At 32.0% G+C, this 18,111-nt stretch overlaps 1 protein-coding gene across 4 annotated transcripts in view; it reads left to right on the plus strand.

Moving 5' to 3' along the window:
• The window catches only part of LOC123696018 (serine/arginine repetitive matrix protein 5), a 97,290-nt gene that overhangs the window by 30,371 nt on the left and 48,808 nt on the right, over nt 1–18,111 (plus strand). For 2 of the 4 annotated variants that reach the window (XM_045641997.1, XM_045641996.1), the window contains exons 2-6: nt 3,973–4,205; nt 4,322–4,358; nt 7,134–7,303; nt 8,002–8,062; nt 8,211–8,395. In XM_045641997.1, coding sequence (XP_045497953.1) covers nt 4,083–4,205; nt 4,322–4,358; nt 7,134–7,303; nt 8,002–8,062; nt 8,211–8,395 — 576 coding nt within the window. In that variant the 5' untranslated portion in view covers nt 3,973–4,082. The remainder of the gene's footprint in view (nt 1–3,972; nt 4,206–4,321; nt 4,359–7,133; nt 7,304–8,001; nt 8,063–8,210; nt 8,396–18,111) is intronic. The other 2 variants (XM_045641998.1, XM_045641999.1) reach the window with 2 other exon arrangements.

The following is an 18,111-nucleotide window of genomic DNA, read 5'->3' on the forward strand; positions in this document are numbered from 1 at the left end:
ATTCAATCCTTATTGATGTTCGATAATTTACGTTTCCCGCGTAAATATGAGCTTAGGACGGACGTAGATAAAAAAGGATTAGTATTCGATGAAGTTAAAAATTAACTACTTATAGTTTTTTTTTTACAAAATACGGACTAAATTATTAGTTAGTTAATAATATTTGGCATAAAAATACGAACCTATAATTTTCTAGTAAAAGTTATTACTATTTGCTATAGGATAATTAATGTGGTTGTTAGATATTAGTATTTGATGAGACTATAATAACAATTGAATACACTTATCAAGTTATCACTTATTTAATACACATCTTAAAAAGAACAATCGAATAAAAGCCTAAAAACGTAAGATTTTTTTATAGACATTAATTTGTCGGTATTATTAACGGGTATTTTGCAACCTAATGCATAAATTAGTTAGTTGTCTAAGACTCCTGGCGCTTACTGACCTCTGTCAAAATATGGAAGGCATAAATATTATACTCTGTGGCTTCTACTGCCTATCATTTTTGTAATCTACTCACTATATTTGGCTTGACCTTTTAGTACAAATACTTCGTAAATAAGCCTGTTGCAATCTCGATAATGGGCGGGGAAATAAATTAGGACAGAATTCTTTGTTATTCCTTTGTTTTGAAATTGGTTTGTGATTGGTTGTAATAATTTCATCGTTAAAATTATTGTAATATTTTTAATTCAATATTTCGAAATATTTTTTAATGTTTAGGTAGCGTTAAGCTAGGTACTATGTGGTTTAGGTACTGTTTTATTTCCAGAAGAGATTACATGAAATTTATTAAATTACACTCACAAAAGATTTCGTAGTCTCTGAGTTTACGCACTTTCCATTTTTCCCTTCCAGAATTTTAAATGAAAATGTTTACTTTCCTTGTTAAAGTTATCGCTTTGTTTTCCTATAATATTATTTACCGTTAAATTTCGTCCACAATATTATGTAAACAACTTATCATCTTCCCCCGGGGGTCATTAAATCAACTAGAACAAGATGTTAACTTGATATAACCCATTGTATTCGACCTACAAGGTGATACAACATTTTAGCGACTAAATATCTACCTACACACTTGCGAAAATCCTGCTACGCTATTTCCTCCACTATAGCCTTATTGTTAGGGTTTGGTTTTGTATGCATATTATGTTTGTTTCAGCTAAGGTTAGCGGTAGTATTGTGCTATTGTTTAAAAGTAAGCCGTTCGATATTGATGGGCAATGCAGATAGTTAGATAGCCACAAGCAAAACGGGGTTGAATGCAAGGTCTAAAGCTCTTTGTGGCTCTCGAGCCTTTATGGAAGGATGTATCATGTGTGGATATAATGAGTTACAATGAAATTATTGATGTTTATAAAGTTTCAGTGGGGACACAGATAATATAACTCTATGGTAGTAGTGTGAGCGTTCGTTTAGGATGATGTCTATTTAACTTATAAGTTATAATTATAAATAATTTGGATTTATTCATTTATTATTTGAATTATATTTTATAAAAGTATTTTTGTATAAGTTTGTTCTTAAATTGTAAATTTAATACGGGTTCTGATGAAATTACTTTTGTCGAAGAAAATCAAATTTAATAATGGTATCAGATATGTCGCAAACTAACATTTGAATACCAAATATTAGATTTAAGTTCTTTACCTTCCTAAACAAATATTTTAGTGTCATCACATACAATATTATGAAATATCAATTACTCTATATCATACTTATTAATAGCATGTGATCTGTTGCATGTGACATCTCCATTAAACCCATATAAATAACCCAAAGCCCTGACCCGCATCAGCGATTTGTGCATCACAATGCTTGCGGCCTTGTCTCGCTGCAGTGACCACAAGGGCGCGGCCAACGTCACCGAACCCATTATAATATGTGAAATTATTCAGGAGTTAATTGGAAAAATTATGACCTGACCTTAGGAATTCATAGAACTCCATAACAAAGCCATGCGAAATATAAACATAGCACTAAATCTCCTTAATCCTGATGATGTCTCCAGCCGTCGGCTTCATGAGAGCGTTCGAGTTAAAATGGTTATAACTTTCCACAGTAACAGGACAGATATTATATATTAATTAAAAGACTGGCTGGAAAATGTAGTTTCAGTAGCGTGGTGCCCGGGTACTATTATAGGTAGGATCTAAGCATAGGATAAAATGTACTAGTTGGGTACTTTATTTTATAGCTTCACGTTAAAAGCTCAACAAACCTTCGCGTTTACATAGTAGACATATTTTGTTAAAAACTGCTCTTCGACTTATTTAAGTACGGGTACCTTGTTTATTGAGTTATTTATAAATTATTTGTTAAATTATATGTTATCAGAGTATAGCAAATTGTGGGGAATAGAAAAAGCATTCAAGTGTTTTCACCAGGTCCAAGTATTAATCAACAGAAAACTATTCGCAAAACAAAACTGAAAGCAGGCATTGCTAGTGGATAATGTTAGACTATTTCTCAGGAATGCGTTTTATCTTGTTTCGTTTTGCTTCAGTAAATTATTGAATACTAAGAAAGTTTATCGGGGGTAGAAAGTGTGCAGCAATTTTGTTTTAAAGTTATGACAAAAGAAAGTCATTAGGGTTCGCGTAATAAAGTTTTCTACCTCTTGGGATAGCATTGATATTCATTTAAATTCTGTATGTATTCATAGTTAATACTACTGGGAGTTATGATCAAGGGAATTACGGATATGAATGTAAGGAGAATTTTATACAATACTGCTATATAATTTGAAAGTTTTTCTATGATTATCGGAACAATTTTCAGATTGATACCATGTGTAGCTAATTAATAATTTTATTCTGAAGAAATGTATTTCGAAGAATAAAATAATTATAGTGTCAACTACAGTAAATATTGAAGCATATTATATTAATGGGGAGTTGCCATTTGAAAAAAGAAGAAGTATATTAATTTTATTTAAATAAAACATTTTAACCATATTAATAAATAAAAATGTTTTAATTATATTAATATTAAAATATAATAAATAAAATATTTCTGATGTCAAAATTAATTAAAAAAGTTATTGTTATGTTTAATCTGTGAGCTGTTTGAACGGTAGTCCTTTGCCTCCCAAAACGGATTTTGAAAAAATAACGCGGTAGTAAATCGAGCTGTCAAATTAATTGCGCGGTTCATATTAGGAATGTGAAGCTATAAAATATATAAGCATTTGATATGAATCGCGCGTGATCGGCGCACAGACGTGCGATACAACGGAAACGGCCGCGTGACTAGTGGAATACTCATGCGACGCTTGAATTTAGGGTTACGACTATTGGAAAATGTTAGTACGATATTTTATCTTACACGAGTATTTATTACACAAGACCTGATAGATATTTAAAAAAAATCATAGGTAAGTAATTAAAATTAACAAATGACAAAATAAAAAAAATCTTCTCTATTTCTAAAGATAACAAATAACAATTTAATTATTGTAGTCCCGTGCGGAATTTAAAGTCTCTAATTTAATTAAAAAATCAAGATATTAATATCTTTACTTTACTGTCAACATAGTTAGGTACCTACTTTAAAGATATTTTTATTTTTACTTTTTGGCGGGAAAATGTTTTTATTTTATTTTATTTCACAGCTACGATTTTTCAAAATTTGAACAGTATACCTAAGTGTTGCATAGATATTTTAAGTTTTTTGGAAGAAGAAAATAACTTTAAATTGGCAGCCCTTGAAACAATTGCAGGTGCCAAAAGAAAATGTTAATCCAAACAATTCATTAATTGCGTTGCAGCTAAACCTTCTTTTGTCTTCAGTCAATTATTAGCAAACGCACTGAACACGCGATTATTGCAAACAAGTGCGATTGCAAATTTGATAAATTCCTATCTTAAATATTATAGTTATTTGTATTAAGTCGGTAGCAAAGTGTAGTAATAGCCCTAAGTAATTTATAAATGTGTAAAATTGAATGATAATTGTAAATAGTTTCAGCAATAATGTGCAGTATATTTAGATGTAGAATAGACGGAAAACGTGATTAATTATCTCTCAATGTGTTGTGAATAAATAAACATAGTGCAGTTGCATGTATTTTAATGGTGACAGTTTTCACGTTGAGTGAGCATGGCGCCATCAAGCGGCGGCCGCGTGTACTATTACAATATACGACAAAGTCGCCGGAGCGGTCGAGTTACAATGAATTTAGTTTAGGCTACTCGGTAAGAGATGGCGCTGTTTTAAAATAAAGTTTTAACGTTTTACAAAAACTTTTGGATTTTGGTTATGTCAACATTCTTTTGAAATTAATCTAAGCTGTATTTTTATATTGTTGCAGGCCGAGCCAGGGGAAACTATAGCAACAACCAAAGAAGGCAAGTATTGATTTAGTAACATGTTTTTTAATTATGTAAGTTTACCAAAAATATATGTTTCTAAAAAAGTAGGTTTACCAAAAATATCCTTTTCATAATTATTTTTGTTATAGATTACTTTACTGTTAGGTACTTTTATTATTTCATATTGTAGATGAAAGAAGGAATAGAAGATAAAATTTAATTCAAATTGAATTGCATGTTTCTACTATTCGTTCTTATAAACTCTGTGCCTCCAGTGAATAAGGGAATAACTCAAAAACAGCACTTTTCAGGAGAGACAAAAAACTATATATCAACACTAAATCTTTATAACTTCAAATTTTTAAGCTTGTATGGGTAAGATATGATGTTAGACTTTAGTTTTACATATGAACAGATATTGTAACAACCCCATAAATATACTTTTTTCGTGTTTTTTTGTAGTTGTGGCCTTATGAACGAGTACTCCATGGAATAAGTCAATGTATTCACATAATTTTTTTTTTTGCTCTTTGCAATATAACGACTTATGCCCTAATGCACTATGTTCATAGTCGCATAACACGACTTATATTATTGCCAGTTTTGGTTTTATAGAAATGATGCGACTTATTATGCTTGAAATTTGTGTACTTTATGACTCAATTGAGGCCTTTTAGTGGAACAACCATGCATGTAGTTTGAAAAACGAATAAAATCAACGGATTTTTTATCGTTACTAGATATAATAAAAACAAAACAACATGTAGGTGTTTATGCATTTAACCCTAGAAGTCCAATCTATGTAAATTTAATGTACACCGCGGCGAAATAACTTTGTCTTTTCTATATTTACCATCGAATCGCTTCGAAATCCAGAAACAACTCATTAGCCGTCGAGACCTAGCAGTACATAGTTGGCTCATCCCGGTAAATTCCGCCATTTTATAGTAAAGAGGATGTTGTACGTCATTTTGACGTATAATTGGGCTTTTCGTAACTTTTACGATTGTTTAAAAAAAATATCTTGTGATTTATTTGAATATTTTTTTTTTCCGAGTCACGTTTTACATATTATAATTATACTATATATTGAGTATAAAATAGGATCCAGAAAACTTTAACACTAGGACGAAAAACCTTCAATTTTAGTAAATGACGATTATTGTCCTCCGCTGGATTTGGTCTCCAAGCAAGAGGATTGGGTGGCTGAAGATGTTGTCTGGAGAAAAACCGAATATGTCATGGTGGTTATACATTGAGGATACAAGCACTATAAAGAGATAAGAGAAGCTCGAAAACCATATTCCTGTATGTTCAGTTATCTTACAGGGAAAGTTATAGGTGGTCAGTGGCGATATTTTACGGCATGATATGGAATTTTAACAATTTCTATATCTTATAATATCAAAATAATATAGATAAATAAAGAAAAAAACAATGAGCCGCAAAGATTTTATGAAAAAATTAAGCACATATTTGAAGGTGCCTTGGATGCAATTAACAGATTTGAAGGTGCCTTGGATGCAAATACCTACGACTTGAAGAGACTACGTGACAATATCCCAATTTTTTCAAAATATATGGTACCAGAGTATCCATAATATGTTTACGATAATGCAGGACCAAAATAGTATCGATATTGCGGATTTTTTTCCTATAAAAAAGGCAAATTACAGTGGCTAAAACGCGATATGAGAGAGAACACAATATTCATAATTGTCAAGACTGGTTATAATTTTTTTTCTATGCGTCTATAATTATAGTATTATTGGTTAGATTAAATTAAAAAAAAAGATTAAAAACTAGTTATTTTTTTTTATAAAACTTACCCAATTATAAGAAGAAAATATAACATTTTTGTTGGCTTTAGATGATTCAATTATTGTTCTGTATTTATATAAACAAAGAGTATAATATCATATGCACTTATTGTGTTAATTAAAACTGTATTTTTATCTATTGCAAAAAATAGTTAATTTCCATAGAAATATTATTAGTATTTATCCCAAGTTAACTGATAAATACCTTTTTTTTTAATATAAAGATTTATTGTTGCAGATTTATTGAAAAAACGATTGAAAAATATTATTATGCAAAAAGGAATACTGTCCGTTGTTTCCGTGCAGTATTCAAATAGACCAATAGCAACACGGCATTAATGCGAAACTGTCTCATGTCGTCACTTAAACCAATGACACTAAGAGTTGTTCCTTTATGCTCATGTTAGAAAAATGACACAAATGCGATTATACTAAAATAATGTTAGCACGGATGGAACAAAATGAATTAAGTCTTTATTCAAAAAGTATAACTACACATACGTCCTTGTGTTCGTGGGTTATTTTGACTCGAGACGAATAGTTCCTTTGCGATTGCCTAAAATGATGGATAAGGTAACTTATACCGTTAATCACACCCTACTTATACCGTTTGGGTCATTCGAAAAAATGGGTTAGGATGCAGCTAGAGATATGACCTTTTGATATGTTGTGTATTTTGACGAGCTGAATCCAATGGTGCAATAAAAACCAAAGGGAATAACTCGTCTTACTCCCTTATTCACTGGAGGCACAGAACTATCAAAAGCAAAGCTCTCTATAGAACAATTTTAGCGTAGTGTTTGCTGCTATTTATTTCCATTAATATTTGAAACATAAAAATTATCTCTAAAATTATCCCTTTAAACATAAAAATTATACAAAAATCGAAACGCTACCTTGTTATTCAAAGCTAAACAACTACACTATATTATCAACGAATAATATTTTTAACCATTAATTTAAAACCATTTAATTTAATATCAATCTACAGAAGAATGGGTGACCCGCAAGACCAGCGAAGTGACGACCACGCGACAGATTGCGACACGCGTCAAACGGGAGCTGGTATTGGAAGATGGACGTATTCTGAAGGATTCCGGACCAAAGATATCTACCTCCGTTAATGAGGACACGCATACCACTAATTTTCAGCAAACTGAGGTGGGTTTATTTTATTTAAATTTATTGCACTAGATAACTCAAGACTTTAGAATCCATTGTAAAAAAACGACGGTGTTATCGCTAAATAGGATAGGATCATTATGAATTAAATTTAAATACATATGTAAGTAAGAACTGAAATTGAAATAAATAAGAAATATTATTTTGTGTGAATGGAACTTGTATTATTAATTAAGGGGGGTTAGGCGGTCAGCGAAAATTCAGCTATTCGGGCCTGAGGTAAGCGGTGAGGGGGTCCGCGTTTAGTATCTATGGAATCAACGTGCTCGAAACTAAAAATTGTAAGCGCCATTCACATTTTTATCAAAAAGTGAATGAAAATATTTAGTATTTTCTAAATCTAAAACGGTCACGAATTCGAGAAGGTAAATGCCTATGTACTTGTGATTTTATACGAATTATTATCGTAAAATACGGTTGTAATGAGCATTTATATGATATTTTAGAGGTAACTTCAGGATTTTTTTTTATCGAGCAAAATTTTTCCAATCGTGTTTTGGAAACAGTCATCCCATCACACATACGTTCTGTAATACATATTAGAAATTTCAGTGCGAAAAAACCTCAATATTTTCAATTATAGCTCATAGAAAACAGTCCATTTTTCCGTGTTCACCTACTAAGGGCCCTTAATAATCAAAGTGTAAATGTTAATATATTATGTTATTCGTTTACAGCACAGAGTACCTGAGGAGCAGAAAGAAAATGCATCTATAGCTGGGGAAAAATCACCTGATGGTAAGTTAGCATTACAATTTTAATGTATTTATAGGTAATCGTAAGACTGTAAATACCATTACTTTCTAATAGTTATAATCTCCCGATATATTGTTTTTATAAAATGTTTTTCTTGCATAATTTTCTTTAAAACAAAACTCTCTTTCAGCACTCGACGCACCAGACGGAATAATATCGCCAGTAGATGCAAAAGTTCTAGTATCTTCTAAAGTGGTCGCCAACCCTGATGGGAAAGTGAGAGAGAGTCATGAGAGAAAGGTTCTCACTCGGAATGTTACAGAGAGAGTTAGAGAGACGGAGGAGAGAATACACACGGGAGATACTACGCATGAGGTGAGTTTATTTAGAAGTAGAATAGATGTAGTAGTATTCGTAGTAGAAGTAAGAATAGCTATATATAGTCACGAGAGAAAGGTTCTCCCTCAGAATGTTACTGAGTTTATTGATATAATATTAAGTACTTTAGAAGAAAGAAATGAAAATGTTATATTATTGTAAAGAACGCGCTTCGGTAGCGGGCAAACTGTGAAATTAAAACTGAAATTTTAAGTGGAGGATATTATAAATTAGGATATTACATATTATTAATATTTTATTGCAGAATTTAGAACCTCATCCTTTTTTTAAGTTCGTTAAAGAGAAATGTAATTTGTGGGAAAAGTATATTGATAAGCTTCCTATGGTTTTTAATATGGCATCGGCAAATAAATTGCATGAGCATCAATTAATGATTGATAAAAAAATTTCAATAGAAATCACGTCCTTACCTTTTTACCGCACATTATAAAGCGCAATAAGTTATCATATCCATATTTCTGGAACTTCTCTTCTCTTCAACTGGTGAAGGAAGCTACGCGAGTGACGAGTACATCGGAGACACTTCTTGATCTAGTGATAACTGATGCCCCGGAGTTATGTAAAAGTTTAAATGTTATTCACAACCCATCGCTAAGTGATCATGCATTGGTTATAACGGAATTTTCAATAAAAAAACTAAAACCTCAACCCCAATACAGATATGCAAGGCTGTTGAACAAAATTAACCAAGAAGAGTTTGACAAAGACTTAAGAACTCTTCCGTGGAACACCGTCCAATACGCAATAAATGTCGACGAAATGGTGAACAACTTCAACAGTCTCATTGTTACGCTATTTAATAAGCACGCACCGCTTAAGAAAATAATAGCTAACGTATCGCCTAGACCCTGGATTACGGAGACAGTCAAAGCCATGATCAATCTCCGTAGTGAGGCTCTGGCAAAAGCGCGTCGCACTAAATTAGGAATACACTACAGATACTACAAAGATTTGAGAAATACGGTGAATACTGCGATACATCGAGAAAAGTCAGCATTTTTTTCTCAATGCATCAACGAAAATTATAAAAAATCTAAATTTTTGTGGAAATATCTAAAACAGATTGCGGTGAAAGGCGATTCAAATTCTTACATGCTACCGAATCATGTGAGCGATCCAGATAAAATTGCAGACTTCTTTACGCGGATCCCAAGTCAAACCGGAAAAGACTATAACTATATCAATCACTTTAGACATTCTCGACGTAGTGATGCCACCTTTAAAATTCAGCCTTGCACAGCGGATCAAGTGAATAAAATTATTTTAGATATTGATACAAATGCTGCAGGCCATGATACAATAACATCTGCTATGATTAAAATGACACTACCGGTAACATTACCAATAATCGCTTCAATTGTAAACGCCTCACTCGTAGAACAGAAGTTTCCAGACACCTGGAAATTAGCAAAAATTAAACCACTGCCTAAAAAGTCTACGGTAAGTGACTATAGCGATCTACGAGCCATCAGTATACTCCCCGTTCTGTCGAAGGTATTAGAAAGGGTAGTTTGTAGGCAACTTACCAAGTTTATGGAGGATGAATGTATTCTTCCCGAGGTTCAATCTGGCTTTCGGCGAGGGCATGGGACTGCAACGGCCTTGGCCCATGTTACCGACGACATACTGTCAAATAGTGATAAGGGTAGGGGCAGCTTCTTAATATTACTCGACTTTACTCGTGCCTTTGACTGTATAGACGTCGACCTGTTGATTGCGAAACTTATGCACTATGGTGTAAACGAAGAAGCGTGCAATTGGTTTACTTCTTACCTATCTAACCGAAAACAATACGTCAGTATTGATTCGCAGGGCCAAATGAAACAGTCGGAAATAAAGGAGGTAAACCGCGGATGTCCGCAAGGTTCGATATTAAGTCCTCTCTTATTTATTATTTACACAATAGATCTTGTTGATGAAATTAAATATGGCAAGGTGCACCTCTACGCTGACGATACACAAATATATTACGATGTGGATCCTAAAAAGGTTCAACCGACTATAGATCAGGTAAACCAAGATCTGCAACTGATCTCCTCCTGGGCGAAGAAGAATTCCTTAGTCTTAAACCCCGCTAAATCAAAATACATGGTACTCGGAACTAAGCAACAATGCCAACAAATACTAATGAATAATGTCCATATCGTCCTTGACAATAATGCAGTGGGTAGGGCAGATGTATCGAGGAATTTAGGTATTTTATTAGATTCCCAACTAAGGTATCAGGAACATGTTGAGGGATTAATTAGAAATGCTTTTTATAGGCTTAAGGTTCTGTATGGCTTCAGGGAGCATCTGTCAGAAGAAGTGCGAATATTACTTACCGAGTCCCTAATTCTTTCACTCTTCAATAATTGTGACGTTGTGTACGGTCCACGCCTTTACGGGAAAACAGAACGAGCCATTCAGCGAGTACAAAATGCATGCGCTCGTTTCTGTTTCAAAATACCCAGCGAGCACACATCACACCGTATCTAAACGACAAAAAAATTGTTAAGATGAAAGAAAGAAGGACACTGCATCTAGCGGCACTCGCATTTCGACTGATTAAAGCAAGACGACCTGCATACCTCTACGATAAACTTACGTGGATAGACGACTATCACGCTCTCAATACGCGTAGTAAGAATACCAGTCAGTTGGTAATACCGAAGCATAACACCTCAGGCTTCAAGGGTAGTTTTAAGTACGCCGCGTCCAAAATTTGGAATGACTTACCGCCACCTTTAAAATTGAAACAGGATATCTCCTTCTTAACATTTAAAAGGAAATTAAAAGAGACTTTGTTAAAGAAGCAAGTTGAAGACTGGCGTGCTTCAACCCAATAGCTACCTTTCTGTTGATCTTGGCGTGATGATATACCTATAATATAACCTTGGCTTCCATATCGTATCACATGTTGTACTGTTTTGACTTTCCTGGGATTTATTGTATATGTATATATGACACATTATATGCCTTTTCATATACCTATTACATTATTTTATATTCCTATTATATTTGGTATTATATTATTCTTATTTATATGTTTCTGCCGTAATATAAATTATATGCATTTATTTTTTTATTATTAATATTTATATACTTCCTTATGTATATATTTATTTTAAGTACCTAGACTTAATTCTTTTTTAATACTAAGACGAACCGCAATCGCCGGTACAGCCTGAAAATCAGCGCTGCTTTTGTGCAGCATTTTGCTGAGGCTGTATCCGTTTGCCTAATTGTAAGATACATTTTATAATGTGTTTGGCTGTGTTTTTATTGGCAATAAATTTATTTTCTTTCTTTTTCTTTCTTTCTTTCAAAGGAATTTTAACACCTCGTAATATTACAAAAAGCTCACAGGCATTCCCATAAAAGCTCAAGTATTATGGCAGACATTAAGCAATGTACTTGTAATAGTACATAATATTTCGATTTAGCTAGCTTTTAGTGCTCGGCTATAAAGATACTATCTTACCGCAATGTACTCGTCAGGCTGAGATTGGAATTTTGTTTATTTTGAATAAAGATTCAATCTAAGAAAACATTTAGGTACTAATAATTTTGTTTATAATAAGCATATTATAAATGCTGTTAGTAATGTTTGTTCGCACTTTAACAGGTAGTCGTTGTATTTTGCTCTTCTATAGCCCTATGAAAAAAGATTAAGTGTGAATGATACGTTTGATTCTAAAACAGCAATAACTACTGCTACTTTAATTTAATTAATGGGAAAGTGTAATAAAAACTCAAATTTCGTCAATCTGACCAACATACATGATTATTTAAAAATTTGTAAGTGTTGAAATTATAATTTAATCTCTATATTTCGATCCTCAAAATTCAGTAATTTCAGCCTTGGCCTCCTTACTCCTTTCAGAATAAAGCCTACACGTAATTCACTCAACATACCACTTATAGCACGCAAACTTTCCACTTGATTTGTCCCTATAAGCTTTTAGTCCATTGCCTATCGCCTCACAAGACGCGTCAAGTGTCAGAGACACCGCTGACAATCGACAGGTATGATACGCTAATGGAGGCTTAAATCGAACACATTTCTGCCTTGTTTATTTTTATTGTATATGTACTTGAACGTGAAGGATTGACTGATATGATTGTAGGGTAAAATATTGAGTTATTGTATAGATATTTTTATTAATTGTTGTGAGATTAAATATAGGGCAATTTAAAAGTCAAGTCGCTTATATAGTACATGTTCTTAATCAGCTGTGTTGTGTCAGTCTTATAGGTCACGGTGTAGCTAAGTTAGGGAATGAATGGAATATTTACATCTCTAAAGATTATCTTTAGAATTAACTTATTTATTAACTGGAATACATTTTTGCACAATTAAAAAGTGAACGCCTTATAAGCTTTTATGAACCAATACATATTGATGGAGTTAAGAATGTCTCTTCAAACTTATGCTCGCAAACACGTATGTAACTATAACTTATACAGATTATCGAAAAAAGGGAACAAGTGAAGCGTAAAATGGAGCAATGCTTTATATAGATGAGCGTTCACATAAATCGATGGGTGCTTTAAAATTATAATTTGTTCGAGGAGATAGGCCGCCGCGGGCGTCGCGCCTACGCTAGGGACGACTTTGCTGGCAAAAGCTTGCGTTATTTAATAGACAGTTTCAAATATTTAAAAGATTGATTTATTCGAACATTGTTGTGGGTAATTTATGAGGTGTTTAGTTCACACTTCTTTCTTATTAGGATGTATATTTTTACACATAATTTTAAAGCTTTTTTTGTAAAATACCATTCAGTAATGGAATAAAAAGGGTGGGATATTTAAATATATATAATGTAAAAGGTTGGAAAAAGAGAAGCTATATAAATTACGATACGATCATTTTACCTATTTTAATATAAAAAACATAAATCGAGCTGCTAACCTTCAGCCACTACGTTTAGTCACATATAAACCACTATATACAAGACAAAGATCAGACAAATCTCTTACAAACAATTTCTTCACCGCCCATGTTCTCCCATTAGTCTTTGCCAAAGCATGCAAGTCATTGCGAAACTTACATACTTACATTACAGCAATGTTAAGCGACAATACACAATCGGAATCTTCGATATGTGGCAATCGATAAGCAGATCAGTGGGTCGAACCGAATAATTGGCATACAGATAACATCACTTGGCTGCACTTGCTTGTAGGGACGGTTTTAAAATGTTGGAAGAGATTTTATGAAGTGATAATTTTATGAACATGTATGACAAGGTATGTTCAATTTTAGGGTTTGTTTGCTTAAATTAAAGATTTAAATAAATAAAGTAGCAAACAGTTGTAAATTACGTACCTTTTAAGAACATATTATTAAACTGCACCTATAAATAGTCTAGTATAAATAAATGGCAAATACATAGCTTACAGTAAATAGTATTGAGAGCAAACTTCACATAAGCTTTTATACGACGCTAGTTAGAGGATAAGGTTAAAGTTAATTACATTTTAATTGTATTTGATTAAAGTGTGACGTCACGATAATAGAGAAATGAAGTACGAACTACGAACCTCTAGGAATGAATATTGTTTACCTAATGTCACGGTTTAGGTAGCACTTGAAAAGAATGTGTTAAATTTATGCATTCCTTTCTAGATAATTTTAAACTATTACCTAAGTGGAAATACTTATTTTTATCATATATGCAGAAAATATTACAGAAAAATGCACAATTTTAATTTGAACATACATAAATTGTTACTGTAACTGGCTTAGGCTTAAAGGTTGCCGCATAAAGTTCTTGAATGTACCTCGTCTAAACATTCAATGTTCTAACGGTTCTGATCAAAGATATTTCCTGCTGTTTTATTTGACATGCATTTAATAACGAAGATAAAGAAAATCCTTATGTTTTAATTTATTTTGTTTAAAAATATTTCACGCTAATATAATTAATAGTGGAAACATTAATGCTATCCTGAGGATAACGAAAATAGGATTAATCATTAACTCATAATAACTTAATAAAAACCAGTGGTATTAAAACGCAATCACGCGGAATATTTATAGTAATCACATACTTGCAAATCCTTATTAAAAATCGTTAAAAACACCATAAAAGTTAATTATAGCCTCACGGCACATCTCCATTAGGTATTAAAACGGAATGGATTGAAGCAATTTTCAAAGGCACCAGGTAGAAATGTTTTTATTCAAAGCAATTTGAGTCTATCTAAGGCGCAAGCCATACTGAGAAGATCTCAGACTAGAAGACGCATCACAGGGCATTGCAAAATATGTGACAGCAACACATTTGCAAAGGGGTGAAAATTACAACAATTCAACACCATTACCGTCTTAAACGTCGTATACTTACGAGCTTAAAATATGTTTGCTCCTAAGAAGAATCATTAAAACTTCCTTATGCTCACTTGGTAGATTAAATAAATAAAAAGTCTGTTATTTTCTACTAAACATTTTTAATAGGTATAATCACTTAAACCAATATTTTTATAACTGTGTTATATTATTTAATATTCTCTTAATGAATATTTTTTTTATATTTAACATTAAGTTAGGTTGTTATGGTTACTTTTATTTTTACAGTAGATAAATGATTAAATTACTTATAATTTCACTAACTTGCAACCTTTCTATAGTTTCATATTGTATGAAATCTTGTTATCATCTTAAATCGTTTGTGTAGCTTGTGCCTTAGCTCTCAAGTTGAATCGACTAGTAATTCGACCTCCGCCATTAACATGTGTGTCCTTTCATCTTTGTTTGTAATGAAATTTAAATAATGTTCTTAAGGATTGATTTGTTTATCACTTTATCCTTTCAATGCTGTGGGCGTACTTTAGTGTAGTAAAATTGCGAATTTACTTTTGTTTCTATAAATAAGAAGCAATAATTTATTCTTTGTTGGTCCTCGTTTCTTAAAGGAGAATTTGTAAATACAGTTTATTGTATGACTTCACACTTCATTCAATTATATATAATGATCGATCTGATATTGATTAAAACAACAAAGGATAACCTAGTTTACTAAATCAAATATAGTAGGTAAATATTATGATCAACAGATTAGATTTTTATATCAATGACATAATTAAGTATAAAATCAGTCACTTTTGCTCTTTTTCGACTACTAATATATTTTTCTGCTAAATTATCAAGCATAAATTATCTCTGACTTCCAAAGCGTGTATCAATAAAAATGTAGTGCAAAAGAATAAGATTATTTGGATACGTTAAATAATAAATTTTAATGATTTTATAGAACTTGTTTTTAAGAGCATAGTTATAACTTATTTTTAATGGTTCTTGTTGACGTAAATGTAATGATATGAATAATAAAGTTTGTTTAAAATCGTATTAATTTGGTCTTTATATAGATGTTTTTTAATTCCGTTCGGCGTAGCCTTGACAGTAAATTTTAATTTTTCGTAATGCTCTGCATTTAAACTGCATTTTTTTCATAGTCTCCAAAATAACACATGGATATCAGAAATTTATAAAAGGCCAAGTAGTGCTGCCTATATGGAAAAATCGATAAGTTTAAAAATTAAATTTAAAAATATTTTAATGCCTTCTCCAAACGAACCTTAACCTAGCTCTGTTTCAAGGCAAGCTAGCCTGAGACAATAATTTAAAATGTTTAGATAACATCTACAAGGCACCGTACCCGGGAATTCATGTGATCACCGATCGATTCAATATTCGATACAGCCTCTCTGATGTTACTAAAAATATTCCCTTTATTGTCAAAGATTATGATTTTACTAGCATTAATATTCATGTTTGTACGCGGATTAACAAGAAATATTGCATGACTGTTTTGAAATAGTTTTATAGCGGTCTTGATGGGTTTTATCGTTAATAAAATTTGCATAAATTCCAACAAGCAATTCGGGATAACGTATGCTCTCGATATTAGAGATAGAGATAGTATAACGGTGTGCACTTAGTTTTATTATATTGCTCTTTTAATAGCTCACACAGTTATTTGAACGCATCCTTACGGATTTTGTATGTACGTGTAAAACAGATAAAATCTTATTTCTGTATTATGATTGGAGATAGTTTTAGGTTTGCATTGCCTGAGATAACGATTACCTATTCTCTAGCATTGGTTAATTACTTACCGTTTTTTTTTCTTCGTGTGACCTTTTCAAAACTTAAAATTCTAGGTAGGTTTATTGTATTTCGGTATGCGATTTCATTTTTAACAATGTTGAATCAATTGAATTGAATTTATTCTACACCAATGAGTTTGTTCGTTATCGACAAATTAAAAAAAAAATCGAGTGTTTTGTATATTATTCTTTTACTTTGTTGGAACGAAGTTCCCGCGCGTTGTGAAAGGGGACTAGACGGAAAAATCTTACGAAAAGTTGTCACGACACTTAGTTTGCTTACTTGAACATGTAATTCTATTTCTTTAATAAATATCAACCGAAGAAATGCCTATTCCATGTCCTTGAATACTTTTAGCAGTGATGCTAAAACGCGCTTTAGCAATAAAATGTATCTGGGTGCTAATGCGCCACACCTAACGAATTTGTTAGTAAATGCCAAAAATAATATTTTACGTTCACAAAAGGTCAAGATTCAGTTTTTTCACTTGTTTGGTAAATGTTTTAGAGTTATAGCTTACGACTTGGGACTTTATGATTATTTCATTTGACATCTGCATAATTTATATGTTAATGATTCGAGTACGAAATAAAAAATTCGATTCGTTTAGTAGGTACTTAAAAATTAGTTTATAATCCTAAATAGTCATATATATGGGTGGATGATTTTATATTTTAATTCCAAATAATACATAAGAAGTTATTAAATTGAACAGGTTGATGTTCTACAGTTCAAATTAATCAAATTACCGACACAATACAACCTATCATTAAGATAATCGGAGCTTGCTATTGGATCCTTTTCATTACACCATTAATTACTCTCCATTGTTAATAAAGATAATATCACTCAATGTTGAATACATTGCTGTTTGAAGTCTCTATCTCTTTTTATCATTCCTATATATATCACGTAATGTATGGCATAAAATTATGTTGGCCACAAATTTATTGGTGTATCAATCTAATTTACTCTTATAGCATTTTATTTACGACTAGCTTCCGCCCGCGACTCCGTCCGCGCGGTAAAATTAAGAAAAATTAAGATTTATTTTTTTTCTACGTATTTTTCCGGGATAAAAAGTATCCTATTTTATGCCCAGGATAATAAGGTATAATTATACCAAGTTTCATCGAAATCGAACCGTTAGTTTTCACGTGATGCCTTCACATACAGACAGACAGACAGACAGACAAAAAATTTTTTAATCACATATTTGGGTTTGGTATCGATCCAGTAACACCCCCTGCTATTTATTTTTTCAATATTTTCAATGTACAGAATTGACCCTTCTACAGATTTATTATATGTATAGATTGCGTCATTAACCTTGATCTTTTGATTCATGTGAAGTATTTTACATTGCCTTTGCTGAATTAGAATTTAGATCCTGATCATATCTAATTTCATATCTCTCACTAATGTTGGAACCATGTTTTTGTTTAATGACCTTTCTAGATATCGTAAGTGAAAGGTACTAAAAGTGTTTAAAATTATACATTTATTATGTTTTATCACATTATCCTAAATTATAAACAGAGCAGTTACTTTGTCTGTAAGTGATAATGCGGACAGTTAGTATAGTTTGATATAA

Source organism: Colias croceus, chromosome 12 (genome assembly GCF_905220415.1).
Source record: "Colias croceus chromosome 12, ilColCroc2.1".
NCBI lineage: Eukaryota > Metazoa > Arthropoda > Insecta > Lepidoptera > Pieridae > Colias > Colias croceus.